Here is a 20,508-nt window from a genome sequence, read left to right as displayed (position 1 = left end):
AGGCCGCAAATAAGCTATTCCTGTCTCTGCTAGGGGTCAACCTGAAATGCCCCACTACGTATTCGCTTTTGCTTTCCCCTTCTCTCAACCAATTCATCCTCCGCGTACTCGGTTACTTTTTCCGGTTAGATCCTTATTGTTCCCATCGAACCTATTTCGACTCGAATACGACTAAACTGGTTTAGGTCTGCGCGCATGTAGAGGGAACATTGCTCCTTAGCAATCATTCGGTTGTCTGCCTTATTGTATAAAAATTAGAAATATTGTGAGCTACCGTTGTCTATATACTTAAATAGAAGGGACCGAACTGTCAGTTGACAAAAAGCAGTCATCATTTTCCCTTTCTCTACTTAGATTGTTATACTGCGCCCACCCTTTTAGCCCCTCTGTTGGATATTGTGATTCACTTCGTCTTCTTCCATTCAAAATGGGATACAATCTCTACGCTTACTCTCCCTCGGTTGCATGTGCTGCTATTGCAACTGTTCTTTTCTTTGTGCTTACAATCAGCCATTTGTGGCTGTTAGTCCGAAACGGAACATATTTTTTCAGTGCGTTTGTCGTTGGCGGTTTCTGTAAGTCTTTCTTATTTTTTGCCATTGATCGGCGTTGTTGTCTCTATCTTCCCTTTCATGCTACCCCAGATATGAAGCAGCTTACTCACGAGATGCCGAGAAAATTTAGTTGAAGTTGTCGGTTATATCGCTCGAGCCGTGAGTGCCCATCAAGATCCAGATTATACGGTCATGCCGTATGCATTGCAAAGTCTGTTCATCTTGCTGGCCCCGTCACTATTTGCTGCCTCTATCTACATGATTCTTGGCCGCATTATTCGCTTAACAGAGGGCGACTCGCGGTCAATCATTCGAGCCAAATTCATGACCAAAATCTTTGTCCTAGGGGACGTCCTTTCGTTCCTCATCCAAAGCGGAGGTAAGTCGTATGTTCATCTTCACGTGGAGATAACATGAATTGATCAACTTTAAGGTGGTGGTATTATGTCGACATCTAAATCTCAAAGTCAGATGAAACTTGGTGAAAATATGATCATTGTTGGTCTTGTTGTTCAGGTTCTATTTTTGGATTCTTTGCCGTTGTGGCCATCATTTTTCACAAGAGAATCAGCGCACATCCGACAACCAACTCTCTGGGACTTTCCGTCCCGTGGAAAAAATTTCTCTTTGTACTATATGCGGCCAGTGGCCTCATCCTAATCCGGTGCTTGTATCGAATCATTGAATACGCGCAGGGATCTTCGGGAACCTTGCAAAGCCGTGAAGCATATGCCTATATTTTTGATGGAATGCTGATGCTAGGCATGATGCTTCTTTTCATTATATTCCATCCTCACCAGATACTTGGTGGCGCACAAGGCTCCTTGAAGATGGAGTATTCGATGTCATCACGCTTGGTTTGATGACGACACAATTTCTACTCAAATTTCTTGTTGGGCTCTTTTTTCAGTTTTACCTGTAACAACGGGCATTTTGATCGTTCAATTGTTTAAAATTTCTAGGAGCACACATACCTTCGTCAGAATAATTTTGAAATCATTCAGCTGCCTTTGTATATGACATGGTTTTTCTAGGAGCACACATACCTTCGTCAGAACAATTTTGAAATCATTCAGCTGCCTTTGTATATGACATGGTTTCGTGAGCTACAGATATACGTTGAGATCTATGCATGAATAGACGGTTTATACCAGATGTATGAGGCATGAATCAGTCAGCGTAGATCCTTCCATGCAGAGTATAGATCAGAGGAACTTTCTCTCATCTATATAGGGTCCCTCTCTGAATGAAAGAGAGATCAGACCTGAAAAACCTCAGTTTCTTGACGTGTATGCTTTCGTGATGCCCCTATACAAAGAATTATGTCTCACGAGATAGCGAACAGCAGTAGGCGCCTTTTTATTGACAAACATTCAGAGATGACCGCAGAGATGGATCGGGGTGATCGTCAGGGCTGAGGATGTTTCACCAGCTGCATTTTATGCCTTGAATTCGGATTTCCATGGTCGGAAAGAAAAAACCGAAATGGGCGTGTATGGAGCGTGGACGGTGACTCAATTATACTGCCAGGCGCTTTAGAAATACCATTCTACAATTACGTAGCCGTTATTACTTTTGCCAGGGTAGCTGGCTGAGTTGATGACCCACAGAGCGTTTGATGATTACATTTCCTTGTCACTATGAAGAAGCAGTTGAGCTTTTAGGCAGTGACAATGCTAGGGGTCGGTGGAGTATCGTGTGTACCTTTGTGTGCAAGCAATGGCCAGGGTGTGAGCGGAGGAATGAAGGTTTCGCTTTATCGATGGGAGCTCGCAGATCGCGATTTGCATTTAGCAACCCGAATATCACTTGGATACCTACTTTGTACGTGATAGCGCACTTCGTCTACGAGTACGGGTACGAGTACGGGTACGACGCATACATATTTTGGCGATCTACTGCATATCCAAACCTCTTTTGCTACAGATTATAGTGTCTCAGCGGTGCTTATACTTTTTGAGGTTGCTTTCTTTGAATATAGCTGTAGGTATATAAGTAGGTGCCCCTTGACCTAAAATCCCCCAGACGACCGTTACGGCATCAATCGATGTCCCAGCTTCAGCATGCGCTTTTTTGAAGTTTCTAGCCTTATATCTTTTGCCACTGCACTGCAGTATGCCCAAGCTGCGGATGTGAACCCAAAGCCCCCTCTTAGTAGGTACCTAGAGACTCTTCATTATCACATATTAGGCTAACCGCATTCGCGTAGCCTGGGCTGAGGCATCGGAGAAGGCTGGCAACTTTGTGTCTCAGCTTAGCACTCCTGAAAAGGTCGGTCTTGTCACTGGATCTTACGGGTCCGGATTGCTACCTTGTGTAGGCACGATCGCGGCAATTGAACGACTTGGTTTCGATGGCCTATGTCTTAGTGACGGACCAGCTGGAGTAGCTCGCTCCGATGGTGTCAGCGTCTTCGCCTCTGGGATCACTGTAGCAGCGACGTGGGACAGACGTCTCATGTATGAACGCGGATTGGCTCTTGGTCAAGAGTTCAGGGCCAAAGGCTCGCACGTACATCTTGGGTGTGTCTCCTTTCAATGATCTGTTTTGCTGTCTCCTACTAACATAAAATTGACCTTCAACGGGACCTATGGGTCGCCATGCTCGAGGTGGGCGAAACTGGGAGGGCTTTGGGCCAGATCCGTATCTGGCTGGCGTCGCCATGAACGAGTCTGTTTCCGGTATTCAAGCAGCCGGTGTCCAGACAGCCTCCAAACATTACATCGGCAACGAGCAAGAGACGCAACGCGTCCCTAGTACTCGTGAGGATGGAACTGTTATCGAAGCCATTTCCGCAAACATTGACGACCGAACACTTCACGAGCTTTATGTTTGGCCATTCGCTAATGCCGTGCATGCAGGGACATCGTCTGTCATGTGCGGCTACAATCGCGTCAATGGTAGCTACTCATGTGGAAACCCGGAAATACTGCGCACTATTCTCAAAGATGAATTGGCTTTTCCTGGATATATTGTATCGGACTGGGATGCTACGCATTCAACAGAAGACACTGCCAATGCAGGGTTGGACATGGAGATGCCAGGAAATCAGACCGTGAGCGGCATGTATTACTTCGGCGATTCGCTCATTGAGGCTATTGAAGCGGGTCGTGTGTCAGCGGACCGCCTTGACGACATGGCAAGCAGAGTTATGATATCATATTTTCGGCTTGGTCAAGATGTGGATTTTCCCACCCCGGACCCTTCCAGCGGAGCTTCGTTCCTCACCTATATGTACGGCCGTGGCTCGCCTTTGTCTAGCCTTTACCCTGAAGTCCCGGCACGCGACGTTCGTGGCAATCATGCGCGAGGTATTCGTGAATTGGGCGCTGCAGGCACAGTGTTGCTCAAGAATTTGAACGGAGCACTGCCTTTTACCAACGAGACGGGTTTTGCAGTCTTCGGAAATGATGTGCCGGATCCAACACTCGGCTCAGTATATCTCGTTTATGACGACAATGCTGTGGGTAACGAAATGGGCACTCTTGACATAGGCGGCGGATCTGGCACAGTTCGACATACCAACCTCGTGAGCCCGCTCGAGGCCTTACGGGAAAAGGTGGACTCCATTGGTGGCCGGATACAATGGCTCTTTGACAACAATGAGGTTGCGGACGGACGCTTCCGGTCAATTTATCCACTACCCCAAGTCTGCTTACTATTCCTCAAGGCTTTCGCAACAGAAGGAACTGATAGAGCAAATCTTGACTTCCAATGGAACGCTACCATGGCAGTAGAAAGCACGGCAGCGTTATGCCCGAACACCATTGTCGTAACACATGGCCCCGGAGTGGCTCTCATGCCTTGGGCTGACAATGAGAACGTGACAGCGATTTTGGCAGCACATTACCCTGGGGAGCAGACTGGAAACTCCATTACCGATGTTCTTTGGGGCATTGTCGAACCCTCCGGCCGGCTCCCCTACACCATTCCGAAAGACGCTTCAGACTGTGGGCCACCACTCGTCGAGTTCCCAGGAAATGTTACAGATCCGAATGCATGGCAAGCCGATTTTGCCGAGGGTCAAATGATTGATTATCGACATTTCGACGCGAACAATGGTACAGAGCCACTATACGAGTTTGGTTTCGGACTTTCGTACACCAACTTCAAGATGGGACAAAGGCTAGATGTCGACCTTATTGATGGGCCATTAAGCCGGGTTGCTGACCAGTCCAAAGGTATTGCACCAGGTGGACTGGTAGACCTATGGACCACCGTTGCTGTCGTAACGGTGAACGTGACCAACTCAGGCAACCGGGCAGGCTTCGCTGTGCCACAGCTCTACGTGTCGCTTCCTCAGGCCACCACCCCTGCAGGCACACCAGTGAAAGTTTTAAGGGGGTTTGAGAAGGTATTTCTCGAGGTGAACGAAGTGCGGGAGGTGAGATTTGAACTCATGAGGAGAGACTTGAGTTACTGGGACGAAATTACAAAGCAGTGGGTAATTCCGGAAGGGCCTATTTCTTTCGTGTCGGGGTTCAGCTCGAAGGACTTGCACGCAAGGACTGAGGCAATAGCTTTAGAATAGGCTTCTCTTTTTGAATTGAGAAGGCTGAGCAAAGATTGAGAGTACTAGGAAGTTGTACATACCTTGGGTCATTCTTCTATGGAATCGTATCGTGGGGATTACCTGATTTAATATAGGCGCTCGATTAGCCGTCGGCCTTTGTAGAAAGAATCTAGAAAGCAAGGTACTAAGCCGCCCACTGCGGGCGCTACTACTTGCATGAGAGTTTGCTTTCCGTGGATTAGGTGGGTATGGTCTGTGCATACGCGTATTCAGTCCCATGAATTTAATCGTACAGCATAAGTTTTCTGAAGTCGAATTGGGCTCTACAATTCGAACTAGCTAGAGTCGGAGCTAGGTTGGATCTGTAATATGGGGACCTGTGAATTACTGTATCCGGTTAGTTTTGCCTTTTTAGGTTTAGCGCCCTAATACGCTGTTTTGTAACCTCTCCCGGCGTCGCCTCGACATAAAAGAACAGACCTCGCCCTTTCGGCCTCTCTTCTCCTTCTTCCCCTCCCTGGAACTCCTCTATCTTGCACTCATCGCCGCCCCCTTTCTTTCCCTTTCGCCCCCACCGACCATTACGCCTTGGCTTGCAGCCCGACGCGCTGCCCCTTTCATTTTATTGGAGATGCCGCTCGATCCGAACCGCAGCTTGTTCTCGCTCCTCGGGCTGGAATGGTAATTGTACAGAAGCAGCGGCATCGTGTGGCTTCAGTTCGATACTCCTACTCCTTCCCCAAGGGAGTTTCTGTGTACCATGCTACGAAGCTATCTAGGTTTTCCTCTGCCAGTGAGCCTTGTTCGTCTCTGGTACCGCCGGCCTCCTTCACATCTGTAAAGCGCCGGTGTACCCTCGACGCCGCATTCCCCGCTCCGTCCGCTCTATCCGAGGTTACACTGCACAGCCCCGGCGTCACAGAATGGCTCTCGGTTGCCTGGCCACGAATACGACCCAGTTGTCGTCATCGTCGGTTTCTCCGGTTCCCTCTCACCCAGTCGATAAATATCGAAAGCATAGCCCGGCGATATAGGCCAATAGCGAAAATACCGCACACGCCCCTAATCTCGGTCGGTGCTGCATCTTGCGGCCAATGCTAGACAGCGACTGCGAAAACCATACCAAGATCCCACCGTCCCCTATCGAATGACCAACGGGATGATAACCGGCCGATGACTAGTGTGGGTATGCATCGCAAGGGCATCCGCGCAGGTTATCAGGAATTGTTGCCGGTGAATTACAGTCCGTGATTATGGGTTGTGAAGCTGGTGTGGTCTCGCGACGTTAAGATGCAATGGCCTGGATTGCAGAAGCTGGTCGGGATCGTCTGTGCTGGGTAGAACGAGTTCCCCCTCACGGGCGACTGTCATCTATAAAAAAAGACTACAATTCCACTCAAATGGCGAAACTGAAATTCAAACTCCCTTCAAATCCTCCTGTTACCCTTTCCCGGTTTCTTTGGATCGTGCGACTTCGAGCCTGCCCTTATTGCTGGTCACCACCCTCAGGATGTCGATTTGGAAATCCTCCCCAGACCAAAGGAACTAATCTCACCGAGAGAAGAGCACCGAACCCGTAATGAAGCCATACTCAACTAGGCAACGAAATGACCGATGATGCAAACCCCAGCAAGTCATGTTATTAAGTACTGTACTATTTTTGGACTACTATCAATATTTTAGGATTCATCCAACTGTCACGTCACCTGCAGGCATAGAGGAGCCAAGCAAGTTCCCAGAAGCTATGCACCGGTTCAGGTCACCCTACACTTGCCCCCGCCCGTAAAGCTCCTGGGAAGTAATTCTCCGTCACTAAGTTGCGGCCCCTCAACTAGCTGGTGACTGCAGCCTGCTTTCACTAATCCCTGCTATTCTTCTTGGCATTTCTCAGCTAGATAATGCTGTCATTGGTCATAGAATGGTTCCGAGACACTAGTTTTCACAAGCCTCAAAAATGTATGCTTTGTTCTACTTAACATGCGGGCTTGGTGTTACACCGCATAAAGAGCTATACCGAATCTGTTTCTTTTCTTTTCTTTTCTTTTCTTTAGTTCTCTTTTCCTTTTTTCGCTAAGGCAAATTCCGTCAGACTGAGAAATAAGGCGCATTTTCAACACTCATGCAATGGTTAGCTGGAAACCCTGATTACATGGAATGGCAATGTTGTTCCGCTCACATGACGGAAGCGGCCTGTCATCCAATCGGATGACCCCAAGTAAAGTGAATGAAATTTGTAAGATCGAGGACAATCCCTCTCTTATGCACTCTTATAACCTTGTCCTATCTCTGACATATTGTTGACTTCCATGTCCCTTCTTTCTCTTGTTTATTCCGATTGTGTTGTACACCCTCTCACTTTTTGCGTGTGAATGTCATCCAGAGTGCCGCTAGTTCAAAAAAAGCAATATGCCACCTTCCCAGACGTCAGGTCCTGTCTTTCTGCTTCAGCTTGCTGCCATGGTATAGTTGATGTGGAATATTACGTATGAAGGGGGTATTCAAGTGATAGACAGCTCACGCTCAGCAATATCTACCAGTGTTTGTTAGAGACCTACGAACTTTTGTCACCTTTTACAAATATATATTCTGTAAGACAAAACTTGCTTAAGATATGCAGCAAGGATCGGAGCATAATTGCATTATTAGTTATTACTTCCAGATATCGACGAAAAATATGGCGTCCAATAACCAGGAATGATGGACAATGGTGTCTGCCAGAATTTGCGTGAAGTAGAAGGCACTCCAAAGTGGAGCAAGGAGTAGACATAGGCCAATCAAGTTCCTGCAAGACAACAATGCAGTATCCTGGAGTCAAGCTTCGTGAAATATCAATCAAGAGTACACTGGTAGTTATGGATTAATCGTCCATTGGGTCCAAGTTATACAATTCTTAGGTGAGCTCCTGTCCGGCGACGATGAAATCAATGCTGTTGATCCTACGTCCTGCATCCGCTCCAGGATTGAGTGTTCTCTTTAATGTGTTTCCAGATAATACCTACGAAACAATAGAACTTCCAGTATAATCCATCCAAGGTGATATGGGGTTATTTGCGCATAAATCGTGAGTTACCCCTCTTGGCGGCCTCACACCAGAATCATGGAATCAGGTCGAGATCTGCTAGGCAGTGTCACAGGCTCATTTCGCACGTCTTCTTTTTATACCTTTTTGTTTGGTTTTTCCCTCCTGTGAGCCGTATTTGCAGTGCTTGGAGCACTAGAGCCCAGGGCTTGTACGTTCTTCTTGGGGTTGGTAAACCTGAAGAAACCGCCTCTAAAACCGATCGAAGTACCTCTGGGATCGCAGGCGGACTCTACTGCTCCTGGGGCCTTCAAACTGTCCACAGGGGTCTGTGGACCTGGAACCGACATCTGGCAATGCACGTGAACCTTATAGGATAGGAGTAGAAGTGGACCAGCCATCCACATACTTTCTCAAGATGTATTACCCTCAAGTTTCTGAGAGCAGGTGCTTCTCACCATAACACCGTAGCTAAAGGGAACGACGAGGGGTAAATTAGACGTTGCTTAGAACAGACCTAATGTGAACTATGTTTCCTACTTAATGGACAAACGGGACCACATTTACGTTCAACAATATCCATGAACCGGGAAATTCAAAACATGGGCCCTCACCTAATTTTTCAATTAGTGGCATCCACAATGGCAGTGCTCTGTTCCGGGGCTAGCCTTATGTTCTGGCTTCTAAACAGTGAAGTTTTAGGGCAGGAAAAGAGAACGAAAGCAATCATTTACGGTCAAATTATAATAGGTGCTACTATTATCCTTGGCTCAATTGCATCCATTCCTCTTGCAGTCCAAATTCCACTCTCTGAAAACGGTATGTATCCTCCCAGGCCGGTTAACAGTATCGATATGAATCTGACTCACGCCAGGTCTTTTGGGTTCCATATTTCGTATAGAAATTGGCGTTCTACTGCTTTTGCTTGTTATGAACGAGGTAATTGCGACCGCCAAGAAGAAGAACTACACTGACGCTCATTTAGTACCTATCTGTATCAACTTTGCAATCACGATCAACTCATATAATTGTCGTCTTGTTCTTCATCAGCACAATGACCATCTTGTCTTTGACTTTGTATCTGCCGGTAAGTTTAAATCAGTTGCTATATGTGGCCTTTTTTAGAATAATGACTTTCTTCAGCAGGATCGCAATAATCTGCTTGTATTATTCACGTTCATGATTTTGCTCAGTCAGGGTTTCATTCATGTGCAATTCGTTCGCTGTTGGGTTATATGCATGAAGCCCATGTCTACAACAACCAGTGATTTCAGTTCATTTTGGAGAAACCCAGGCCCTAGGGCTCCCAGGCATCAAAAAATTCTCTGGGTGGCATCAATGGGATCCATCGCTTTTTCGCTTTACACATTGGGGACAACGATCTTAGTGTGCATACATCCATATCTATGGGCTCAGATCACGACGGTATGTGCTTCGAACACACCAGGAGTCCCCAGTCATTTACTTGCTTTATAGCTCCAAATGGCCATAATAAGCCTGAGAAAGATATTACTTTCGACTGGCATTTCCTAACTCCCGAGGATGAGAATGCATTATGGATGGCAGGAGCCATATGACGCTCATTCTATGTTGGAAAGAGGCAATCCGATGATTATTGCGCTGCACAAATAGCGCAAATATAGAAAGAACTTCGTGACAATTCCACTCAGGAGATACGGGGGAAACGGCGAGAAGGTTGAAATGTTCAGTCCGTGCTAGGATGACGGGAATTTTTGGACTGCAACTCAGCCACAAGATACTTGCTCGATGCGTTATATGCCCAGCTTCGAAAGTACTGTGTATTCAATCTCACCAGATGTTTCTGGTATTTGACCCTCCTATTCAGCAGCACTCTTATCCAGCAGTCAATATAGAAATAATGTTGTCTGCAGAATAGTCCGCAATTGATACAAGGAGAAAAGATTGATTGTGGTGTCGTTTCAGGACTAGACAACAGTTGAGCTGGACGAGCCATTTCACGCTATCCAAGTCAACGACAGCCAAAAAGATCCACAGATCATCCTTCAACATGTTACGCCACTGTCGCCGTATAATTGGAGAGCGGTAAGAGCTTTGCACGCTCATCATGAAAGAAGCTGTAGTTCTCCTTAAGAGTGCCGGGGTTTGAATAAATTATACACAAGTCGATTAGTCATTCGAGGAATCATCCTCCACGGTCCTTGATACTCCCAACCTAGACTATTCATGCAGATACACACCTTGGATACGCTTGGGCCATACATTACTGACTATCAGGATTGGAAAGAGAAACCAGAATTTCGTCGTGTATGCGAACATAACAGCTAACAATAGTACAGCCCAATGATACTCCGACGTTCACTTTGCAGCCAAGAGGGGGGTCATGTTTTCGCCAGACGCACAACGGTGGGTTGAGAAGATCTTAGTAAGGTATGTGTGAGGAAGCGTTAATCTGACGCGAAGTTAGCGCAGCAGGGAAGAGCCAATCCTCGCCTGCCACACGGTTATTTGTCATCCGTCCCGTACATGCACGGATACGCGCAAACAAACTTCAAAAGTGCGAACATGACTTTTTATCCTAGTCATCATTTCTAGATCCTAAATAGTGCACTTTACATGGGAAAGACCCGCGAGTGCTCTCCAAGATGACGCCAGTGGTATGACTTGAACGATCTCTCGCACTTCAACTCACCCAAGGTCCCGTTACAGCTGGTGACTTCCCACCGCTTACGACCCTCACCAAGCGCCGCCTTCCTCAAGAGTGGGCTGCTTATTGAAGACTTTGTCGAACAGCAGCTCTGTTTGTCCTGGCATTCGTGAGATCCGGAGACATTCAGCTGTCACCCAATCTTGGTGCCCGATGAATATTTGCCATGAAGTGGGGCAAACTGGATCACATGCTGTCCTACTCTTCAACCCCTCTCCCCCCAAAGTTTCTTCGCCTGACAAAGGCAGCATTTTTCTGGTTGAGATATACGATCCCTCAGACATCACTTTAATAGCTATTCTAAAACTGTGCCCTTAATTCATTCCCACCTGATCTATCGGAACCCGGCAACGCTTCTGTCATTTTTTGCACTTGTCCTTATTACGTTCGCGTCCAGCCGGAACTTTGGCAACCATATATCAACTTCCTGAAACCATCGCCTAAGTGGTACTTATGGTGCTATCCCCATTTACTTATTCTCTACTAATATTATATAGCTGCTTGGTAGCTTGTGCGAGGGCGCTCGTACCGCTTGAGCTCGGAAAGGATTGCATCGTGATGCAGAATAATGTATGTTGCTATACGCTAGAAATTCCCCTAAACGCAAGCTAATTTTCAATCAGGTGCCTGTCGGGACACAAGCGGTTGAAGGACAGGAATATGTTATCCGTGGAGCCATATTATTCCAAGAAGCGCCGTATGACAGAGAAGTAACGGGGAACGGCGACTCGATAATGGTCTATGATCCAAACGCCGATATGAGTTCCCCGCCGTATTGGGAAAATGGAGACGACCCTTCGAAAGAGGAAACGAGCTTAGTTCCCGCAAGGCATAAGGTGCGTGTTATCGCAGCGGTCGCCATCGCGGCAGTCGTGAAGTTCAGACGCGTATAGCCTCCAACTCATGGATGAGTCGGAGTCCACTTTCATGGCCCACCAGGAGGGTGATAGATACGTCTTGGTCTCGATTTTTGGGGACAAGTATGTTCAAACAGTCTGAGGTCCCCGTTCCACCTACTGTGCGTTCCCATTGCCATTGATGACTGCTTTGAAGTGCGCTGAAGAGCCTGTCTCCAAGCATTGGCAGCTTGGCGATAGGTGAGGCTGAACATCTGTAGTCAATTTCTTCACCAAGCTATTATTAGCTTCTCTTGTATATATCATAAATATTGATTCAGCTTACGTCTGCCTCCCTGTATTTTTGGCATATCACCGGCAGCATGCTGGCACAATTCGGGATTTGTCGAGTCCCCTCTTCGCATGTCTTTATCGACCAATTCGTATTGCCTTGAGAATTTTGGAATTTCTGTTATGCGTTTTCGCTTCAGGGTCGTCCGTAATACGGCTGATTCTTCTTGACCAACGGCTGACTTCCGAACATCTTCAATGAACTTCTTGAATAAGTCGGAGGTATTCAAAGGTTCCTCTTCTGCTAGCGATTGTAATGTATCTGATATCTTGGGCGGAATTTGCTTCATTCGCTCTTCCTGGAGGTCATCCATGAGGAAGAAAAAAGTCTTGTCTGTCATTCCCCCTGAAGTTCTCCAGGTCGATGGCTGAAGAGCCATTGCCCACATAAGAATAACATGGCTGTGCTGAGACCGAAGCCTCCCGCATCGCGATTCAGTCTGCTTATTCTTCGTCTTCACTTGACTGGAATCCAATTTAGATATTTTCGGTCCCGTAAAGATAAGAACTATGTTCCTCTTAAGTGTCGTTAAAGTCGAGGAGGTGACTAGTCTGGAATCTTTGTCGGACCGAACGCGATCTGCGATAGAAATGTCATTTTCGTCCGGCAGTCCCGTGGTTAACAGTCTTTCAACGCCGGTGTCGTAATCTGCTAATATTGCCTTGAATCTCACATGCAGATTCTGGAACTCATTCAGTTGATCTGTTGTTGGGCGAATTCGTTTGGTGCTAAGCCTTGAGCTGAAAGATTCCATCCGGGCCACCAGGCTGTCAAATTGAGCTAATACGACACACACGGACATGTTGGAGTCAGAGAAACGCCAAAGATCACAAAGGTGAAATTTTTCAGGGTAGATCAATTCTAGAGGGGTCAGCTGCAATTTAACAAAGTGCCAACGGCAGAGCCACGTCAGCCCGTGTCTAGATTTGGTATAGCTCATTTTGTGCCCTGAAGTTGCTTGAAACAACGGTGTAAATATTACATTCTGCAGGGTACTCTCAATAGAATAATCGTAGATTTATTGTATACCGCTCCAAATTGGCTGGACAACATTCACCATGTAGTACGCTGACCATTGGACTAAAGGGCGACATCGTGCGCCATGCAGCATACTCTGCAGCAGGTCAGCAAAAGTTACCCACTCCTCTAGACAGAGGAGGTCTTAGATCGTCTAGAGAGATCACAGAAGATCGGCAGCGGTGTAATATGCAATGAGCCAGGGATTAGAGACCAAGTCATATATAGGAGCAATTCTTCCTTGCTCTGACTATTTCTCATCTACGAATATCATATCTTTCGATTCTCTTATACGCAATGAACGCCGTCGACGGAGGTGGTTCCTATCAAAGCCTTTCCCAAATGTCTCTTTTAGATGTCTTCTTTCCTGGTCTCAGTATGGCCTCTGCCTCCGCACAGCAGCTGCTTGCCGGTAACCTGGACAGCTACACTCGGCTCCTTTGTACCTTAGGACTGTTTGTCCTCTTCACTCGCTATGCAGTCCGCTATGTTGGGGAGCTAGTGAGAAGCTACTTCAGTTCGTAATTTTTCCCTTGTGATGGGATGAGTCTGACGTTCCACAGCTTCGACAATCCATGTCTCATATTACGACGAAGCATACGACATGCTAGTTGATTGGATAGCTCACCAACCCTTTGTCCGCAACGCTCACTCAACGATCGCTCGCGTTAGATCTCCACAGCGAGCAACCATCCAAAACCAAGCAAAGAAAAAGCCTTTGACCTTCTCGCCTTGGGATGGATCTTTCCCTTTCTGGTATAGGGGACACCTGCTCATACTTCACTGCACCGTCAAAGACCATCGAGAAGATATCTACATCTCCTCCATTGGCCTTTATCCAAACATTCTCAAAGAGCTCGTTGAAGAATGCCGAGAGAATTATCTTAATAACATTGACAAAAAGATCACTGTTTTTGAGCACCGCGAAGGGGATTGGAAGAAAACTAGGTTGAGACCAATTCGGCCCGTCTCTACAGTCATCATGGACAAGCAAGTACAGGATGACCTTTTGGGTGATGTGAAGGACTTTCTGGATGAAGATACTCAAAAGTGGTACGCCGACCGCGGAATTCCCTACCAGCGTGGCTACCTTTTATATGGGCCTCCTGGAACCGGAAAATCAAGCTTCAGTCTCTCACTAGCCGGGGAATTTGAACTGGATATTTATACGCTTCAATTGTCCGGTATTTCGGACAGCAAGCTGATGAAGCTATTTGCTGAGCTTCCACCGCACTGTATCGTTCTCCTAGAGGACGTCGACGCCGCTGGGATGGGGCGTAGGGACGATGCGGCCGCAGATCAAGAGAGCAATTCAGGCTCTGGAGTCACCCTATCGGGTCTTCTTAATGTCCTTGATGGTGTTTCATCTCAAGAAGGTCGGGTCCTCATTATGACAACCAACCACATCGAACATCTGGATGAAGCGCTCATTCGGCCCGGGCGCACAGACAAGAAAGTGCATTTTAATCTTGCGGATAGGAAAATTTCGGCTCAGCTTTTTTACACAGTCTTCAAGCAGACGCCCGACCCCAATCAATCTAAGAAACAACTGGGCGACGACACGATTGTGAGGCTTGCTAACGACTTTGCTTCCAAGGTGCCAGATGAGGTTTTCAGTCCAGCAGAAGTTTTGTCGTTCCTACTGGAGCAGAAGAACTCGCCTTTTGGCGCTGTTGCTGGTGTTGAAACCTGGGTAGCAAAGGCAAATGAGGCAGCGAGCCAACTGAAGAGAGATGGTTCTTGGGTACAAGAAGGACGTTAATAACGAGACTGAGGGCGAGCGCAACGGTGAGGCAAAGGTGCATTCTCCCAAGCATAACACCCGACGACATTTGGTTTGTGAACAGGCCTGGCCAAAGCTGCCCGCCAATCGAGTGTTGGCTAAACACTTGAGGCGCTTCACTATTTTTGGGGTTATTTTCCGGCCCTTTATTTACTTTGCTACTCTGTCAGTCTTGCTTTTTGACCCACTGCTCTTATGCCACCGCTGCTTTTGTTTGATATACTCTCACTTCCTTAATTTTGAAGCATTTATCAACCTGCAACCTTTATTAGCTGGTAGGCAATAGATTGGAGATTTCTCTGGCCAATGCTCGCGCTAAGAGAAGCTAGTTATTTGAGGAACTTGATGTTGACCATGGAGACCCAAATGCACTGGACAAGCAGCTCAAGCGCATATTGATGCAGTACTGAAGTTCATGGAGCGTCGTATTGCCTTCCATGGAGGTCATAATCGCCTTGTGACAGTCTTATTGCGAAACATTGAATATTATGAAAGCATTCTATTCTTGACTACAGCCGTGAACCGACTTGTTAAGACGTCTGGATTCTAGCGTAAAATAGTGGCCAGTTTGCATGGTCATTGGCAATGATCAATCAATATAGAAAAGATACTTCCTCTATGGACAATGGAGAGACGGCGGAAGAAGCGGGCATTAAGAATGGGAAGATATGTAGCCCGAAGTTTCTAGTTTATTCGATGCGGATGGATGACATATTGCGTGGTGCTAGAAGCACGAAAGATTCCTTTGGTGAACACACCAAATTCTCTGGGGTGATAGGATGTTCCAGATCATCTCGACCCTAACGATGGAACATATCCCATATTTCCCGACCTTCTTCAGAAGACATTCTAGCAAACCGACTGTATTCCTGGCTAATTTAATTATGTATCGATCACTCGCCCATCGTAAGAGGAAAGACATATTGAAACCGCCCCGCCTTCAAGTATTTTCTTGATACCACCCTTGTCTTTCTGGGCTATTGCTCGTGGCGTGAGACCGTTATGGACCCATCTGCTCCGCCATCAAGTAAAGCTCTGGTTGTTGCCATGTACCCGAGCTCGACTGCATAATGTAGCGGGGTTCGGCCCTGATCATATCAAATTATAGTAGTGTCCTCCCTGACCGACCAGGCAAATACGATGCGCAAACGGTTCCAGCGCGGCCCCACAACGAACACTCAAGTGGCAGCGCCAAATTAGAGGAACAAATTTTCCTCCCACCCCATGCTCTGACGGTGCAGACATCAACCAGTTAACCAACGCGGTGATCCATGGTTCCGTGGACCTTCATGTGCACACAGCAGTCAACCTGGACAGTCAGGCTTTGCCTGTTTTTCCCCATCCCAACGCGATGACCACGCCGCGTGTTGCCGGATATTGGTTCTAGAGTTCGAGGACGCTTCAGCCACCTCACGTCCTCCAAGTCAATGACAACCAAACGGCCACCCAGGTCATCCCATAGCATATTGCGCCCCTCACCGTCGCTGTGGACGACACCGTGCGATCGGAACACGGCCAGAGCTTTGTCGCATTGTTGGTGAAAGAAGCTGGAATTCTCATCGCTGATTACATGCTGAAGCCGCGTTCCAGACCAGCTCAATATCATCATCTGGGCCATTAATTCACCATGGTACCGTACCAACACGCGACTTGTGGCTGAAAGACTCCAAGACAGACGGGGATCTCATGTCCTTGCAAGCTCCTGAGATGACAATAATTGTTCACCTCCGCTTGAAGACGATGCTGCTTCTCCACTGTGGTAGCTTTAATGATCACAGTGTACCCGTGTGATAGAATGGTAGGCTGAAGCCAACATGTTCTTTGTAGAAGGCCAGCGGGTAACTTTAGAGGCGAAAAGGCAAGGCTGGCGGCAGCTTCGAATTGGAAACCACTCATTTAAAGTAAATAAAAGCAGTCCTTCTTGGAGCATAATCAAACCCCCCAGCTATCAAATTTAAGTTGGAACACAACTTGAGATCAAATCACAACCATCAAGCCTTTCATTATGACTGGACAAAGACACCAGGGTCAACATTGTATTAGCTCGCTCTAAAACTCCAGATCACTAAAGACAACCCGCATCATGGCACTCTCCAGCGGCAAGGGATCGAGAATCTTCTCAACATATTCTGGCCAGTCGTCAACCCACTGCAACAGGGGGAAGATATGAGAGTATTCCCAGTACGAAGGATACCATCCAGCCGCTTCCCAGTCCACAAGAGCAGCTACTTCATACTCTTCTTCATTTGTGACGGAATTGACGACTTTTCGGACAAGGACATTCTCTCTGGAGAGATCTCCGTGGGTGAATACAGGTGGATGATTGCGAAGTGCCAATGGGAGGTGGCGAGCAAGATAGTCGGAGAGAAAGCTATGACCATTTGATTCGCTCCACATAGTTTTTGAACGAAGTGCGATGGCTTTTCCGAATTCTTCTTCCGTCTGAAAAGGACCGGTAACAGCAGCGTCCTTTTCACGAGAAAAGAAATACCTATGGGGGACGGGGCCTCGGTTGACGCTGCCATAAAATCCGGGCGATGGCAGCGCTCTCATCTGATCAAAGATGCATCGCAGTTGTCCAACAATCGAATGTTTATTTGCCTCGGTGAGCGAAGGCCACGTCATTCCTAGAGAAATGCTGGGGATGTATTCCATGACGATATACAGGATGTCCCGATCGCGGTACATGGCGTAAAGTCGTGGCGCTGCGATGTTGAGCCGCTTTTCAACGAAAAGTAGAGTATATCCCTCGTTTTCGGTCACGAGCGGGCCATATTTCACAACATATTTCTCTCTGATAACGACTAGGCGCCCACCGTAATCTGATCTCTTCGGGAGGGTTTGTGTTGCCTGTTCAATCTCATTCTGATCAGGAAGAGGCCCTGGTAATTGACCAACATCCCGATAATAAGGAAGGCAGAAATGCATAGTTGGATGGGCGACGTCTCACGGAATGGAACAGTTGATGCCAACTTGAGGATGCAGCCCAGTGCTGCAAAAGTTCCTGTCAGACCTACCCTTATCAAGGAAGGTGTACATCATTTTAGGCTAGTGGTAAGATCATGTGATTTCCGAGTCGATACTTTCCAACTAGCACGTGACCTGGAAGGATATTTCTTTCCACAAACTAGATAGGAGATAGGATTTGGCTAGACAAAGCAACGCAAGCATACACCTCATCTAGATTATCTTTATCACACAGTCTACAGTGTATTATACGTCGGAGCATACAGCCTTTCCCCTTCAGCCTGCGCTTGGTTCGAACCACCGATATCCCTGTAGCGGAGCCGCCATCAATCTCTGACCCCATGAAAACCCGACACCTTACTGTTTGAGGCTTCCTACCCATTATACAAATAACATACATTGAAAAAGATGAGTATAATTATCTGATGGGGCATTTTGGCTGGTTATGGCCTTACCTCATTGCAATTACTACATCGTGGTGGTCTTCGATGGGGTGAGTTGGCTGGTTAGCTTAAAGGAAATCTACTAGCCAGGGTAGATGCCTGTTTATGGGGTGACGATTACGCAACGGAGAAAGGGATAATCAATTTACTGTTGTAACCAGACTAATTATCTTGAATGAGAAGTAGATAAAATATGTGTGCGCTCCATTTAAACCCCTGCTATTGACGCTCGGTACGTTGGTTTCCTAGATAGCTAGTGTGGCCGTACCGGCCACCTCATACAGAATGCGTCCGTCGCTTCCCTCGTATATATATCTATTAGCGGGGTAAGCCAGGTTACGGGCTCTGGATGCATTACGAGGTCGCCACTCCAAATCCTCCAGGAAAAAGCCCAACCTACTATCATGTACAGTAATGGTACCAGTACTTCCAAGTATCTATATCCATGTACATTCCTACGAAGTATAGTCCAAGTCTACCTAATTTGCGCTTATCAGCTCCCAGGACTTGGTATCTTTAAAAAAAGCCGAAACCGGGGAATAGACCATTCATTCATGTTTTACCACTGCTCGAAACAAAGGTAGCAACGGCCAAGGACATTCAAAAACGAGCAGCACATGGTAGCAGAGGATAAACAGCAAGGGAAAGCACTGGTAGGCAGCCAACATGGACAATGAAACCCAGAAAGCAGAACATCGTATTGCCTCATGCTGTCATTGCTTTAAAGAAAAGGCGATGGGTATACCAGCAGCCAGGGCTAAAACAAAACAAAGATCAATAAAAGAATAGTGTCCTTCAGATTGTCACCAGCGGCCAATAATGGGCACCAAGCCACTGTATGGTCTATTGTTGAATAATAAGCCCGTTTGCTCTAAGAGCAGGTAGGGCTCGCTCCAAAGTCCATTCAGTGCACTTGACCAAGGGCCTCCGAGGCTCGCCTGGCTCGTAAAAGGTCAGCGGAGACTGGGTCTTGAATGGCTCGGTTTTCATTGTCTTGATGTTGAACGCCTTCTGCTGGGGCGGCGCCGGGACGCTCCTAAGGACCCTATCCCAGTCGGCAGGATGTTTGGACATGGGCGTAACGCCCAATTTCTCGAGTGAGTGGAAAGACTGCGAGTACTCAGGAGAATGCCTTGGCTGTGGGATATAAACCATCCCATTCGCAGAGGTGATATCACCCGTTACGTGGTGCAGGATGCCGCTCTTGTCTGCCGCGGTTTTGACGAAAATGGTCGTGTGAAATCTGGGACCCGGCATATCAGGGTCTTGTATAGCGAGATTGTATCGCGCAAGGTAGACTTCGTAGTACCCAGACATTCTGGCTTTGGTGAAAGGGTAAGCTATAGGCTGAGGAAAGGTTGGGTGCGGAAGAGCAGGAAGATACATACACAGAGCAATGATAGAACTCTTAAGAGAGATTGCAATGGATTGAGGGTGGACTGAAGGAGCTATGACCGAAAGAAAGCAACCAAGCTCTTATATATGTTGAACCATGTGATAGACATTTGGTTTAGCCCCCTGAGGCAGCGAGGCTGGCGCTTAACTCGTTCGCTCTCAGTCCTCCATCTACATCCTTTGTCCAATGATTTCTAAATTTAGCCCCAGGGTGGTGAGGCTTGGGGTTCGAGCTAAAACCTGGCAGCGCCTTTTGTTGGATAAGAGGTTGCGCGAAAGTGATACTCTCCTGCCTCGGTATGTAGCATCCCCAAGCCAGTGGTTTTCAGCAATCGTCGTTGATAGAATGTACCAGGGCAATGCCTAAGGGACTGTGATGTTCTCGAAGAGAGCCTTAGGAGGGCGCTTATGCAAGCGGTGAGCTATCTGGTCAGAGACCCAGATAACAAATACAGTCCGTGCAGCTCAGCCGCATCTGGACCGGACTGGGCCACATCCTTCTCAGCCAGTTGCTCCAACTTTCTATCAATACTAATATCTATCTGGAGACAAGTTGATGTAGGCCATTGGTTCTGTCTTGATCTTAAGCTGGGGAGTGTGGAAGTGTGGACCGGGCGTATCGCCCTCCGGCGCTTACTGAACCCTTGATGTAGATGTAACAAGGTACCACACGTGGCTTGAAGCTAACGCGTTGTTCTTGTTGGCTTGGTTGGCTCTCGTTGGCCCGAGAGTCTCTCATTCAGCTGACTGTTGCAGGGGTCGTAACATCACCGCTAAGAAATAGATTCGGAAGGCGGCTACGTTGAGGCAAGCTGAGTTCAGCTATTTCTGATTTAATATTCGGCGCTTAGATCAATCAACAGGTGTTCCAGCGTCTTAGTGCTTCAGCACTTACATATAATTAGCAACTAGTGAGCTTCCATTATAACCCTTACGCTTATCT

The 20,508-nt window shown here is 47.3% G+C and overlaps 10 protein-coding genes across 10 annotated transcripts; 6 read left to right on the top strand and 4 right to left on the bottom strand.

Moving 5' to 3' along the window:
• Nucleotides 1-427: 427 nt before the first annotated feature.
• N7446_010337 (RTA1 domain-containing protein) lies at nucleotides 428-1,417 on the top strand (the record flags this gene model as incomplete). The annotated part of the gene is given in 4 exon segments (XM_058519080.1): nucleotides 428-569; nucleotides 685-933; nucleotides 988-1,056; nucleotides 1,071-1,417. 4 exon segments carry the CDS (start codon nucleotides 428-430, stop codon nucleotides 1,415-1,417), a joined length of 807 nt encoding a protein of 268 aa, XP_058369868.1.
• A 1,200-nt stretch (nucleotides 1,418-2,617) lies between these two features.
• Nucleotides 2,618-5,085, top strand: N7446_010336 (beta-glucosidase; the record flags this gene model as incomplete). Its single annotated transcript, XM_058519079.1, has 3 exons — nucleotides 2,618-2,708; nucleotides 2,764-3,078; nucleotides 3,164-5,085. 3 exons carry the CDS (start codon nucleotides 2,618-2,620, stop codon nucleotides 5,083-5,085), a joined length of 2,328 nt encoding a protein of 775 aa, XP_058369867.1.
• A 351-nt stretch (nucleotides 5,086-5,436) lies between these two features.
• Nucleotides 5,437-6,408, top strand: N7446_010335 (uncharacterized protein; the record flags this gene model as incomplete). Its single annotated transcript, XM_058519078.1, has 4 exons — nucleotides 5,437-5,456; nucleotides 5,667-6,138; nucleotides 6,169-6,300; nucleotides 6,334-6,408. The coding sequence occupies 4 exons, from the start codon at nucleotides 5,437-5,439 to the stop codon at nucleotides 6,406-6,408; spliced, it is 699 nt and encodes a 232-aa protein (XP_058369866.1).
• A 2,319-nt stretch (nucleotides 6,409-8,727) lies between these two features.
• N7446_010334 (uncharacterized protein) lies at nucleotides 8,728-9,243 on the top strand (the record flags this gene model as incomplete). The annotated part of the gene is made up of 3 exons (XM_058519077.1): nucleotides 8,728-8,905; nucleotides 8,988-9,173; nucleotides 9,230-9,243. 3 exons carry the CDS (start codon nucleotides 8,728-8,730, stop codon nucleotides 9,241-9,243), a joined length of 378 nt encoding a protein of 125 aa, XP_058369865.1.
• A 2,087-nt stretch (nucleotides 9,244-11,330) lies between these two features.
• N7446_010333 (uncharacterized protein) lies at nucleotides 11,331-11,665 on the top strand (the record flags this gene model as incomplete). The annotated part of the gene is made up of 2 exons (XM_058519076.1): nucleotides 11,331-11,342; nucleotides 11,396-11,665. 2 exons carry the CDS (start codon nucleotides 11,331-11,333, stop codon nucleotides 11,663-11,665), a joined length of 282 nt encoding a protein of 93 aa, XP_058369864.1.
• A 120-nt stretch (nucleotides 11,666-11,785) lies between these two features.
• N7446_010332 (uncharacterized protein) lies at nucleotides 11,786-12,762 on the bottom strand (the record flags this gene model as incomplete). Its single annotated transcript, XM_058519075.1, has 2 exons — nucleotides 11,786-11,883; nucleotides 11,955-12,762. 2 exons carry the CDS (start codon nucleotides 12,760-12,762, stop codon nucleotides 11,786-11,788), a joined length of 906 nt encoding a protein of 301 aa, XP_058369863.1.
• A 512-nt stretch (nucleotides 12,763-13,274) lies between these two features.
• Nucleotides 13,275-14,739, top strand: N7446_010331 (uncharacterized protein; the record flags this gene model as incomplete). Its single annotated transcript, XM_058519074.1, has 2 exons — nucleotides 13,275-13,494; nucleotides 13,541-14,739. The coding sequence occupies 2 exons, from the start codon at nucleotides 13,275-13,277 to the stop codon at nucleotides 14,737-14,739; spliced, it is 1,419 nt and encodes a 472-aa protein (XP_058369862.1).
• Nucleotides 14,740-16,012: 1,273 nt separating this feature from the next.
• N7446_010330 (uncharacterized protein) lies at nucleotides 16,013-16,378 on the bottom strand (the record flags this gene model as incomplete). The annotated part of the gene is made up of 1 exon (XM_058519073.1): nucleotides 16,013-16,378. One exon carries the CDS (start codon nucleotides 16,376-16,378, stop codon nucleotides 16,013-16,015), a length of 366 nt encoding a protein of 121 aa, XP_058369861.1.
• A 431-nt stretch (nucleotides 16,379-16,809) lies between these two features.
• On the bottom strand, nucleotides 16,810-17,688 carry N7446_010329 (aminoglycoside phosphotransferase family protein; the record flags this gene model as incomplete). The annotated part of the gene is made up of 1 exon (XM_058519072.1): nucleotides 16,810-17,688. The coding sequence occupies one exon, from the start codon at nucleotides 17,686-17,688 to the stop codon at nucleotides 16,810-16,812; it is 879 nt and encodes a 292-aa protein (XP_058369860.1).
• Nucleotides 17,689-19,013: 1,325 nt separating this feature from the next.
• N7446_010328 (uncharacterized protein) lies at nucleotides 19,014-19,487 on the bottom strand (the record flags this gene model as incomplete). Its single annotated transcript, XM_058519071.1, has 1 exon — nucleotides 19,014-19,487. One exon carries the CDS (start codon nucleotides 19,485-19,487, stop codon nucleotides 19,014-19,016), a length of 474 nt encoding a protein of 157 aa, XP_058369859.1.
• Between the last annotated feature and the right edge of the window lie 1,021 nt (nucleotides 19,488-20,508).

Source organism: Penicillium canescens, assembly GCF_028828765.1.
Source record: "Penicillium canescens strain IBT 15451 chromosome Unknown utg000006l_segment0_segment0, whole genome shotgun sequence".
Lineage (NCBI taxonomy): Eukaryota > Fungi > Ascomycota > Eurotiomycetes > Eurotiales > Aspergillaceae > Penicillium > Penicillium canescens.
This window is presented reverse-complemented; position numbering and strand designations above follow the sequence as displayed.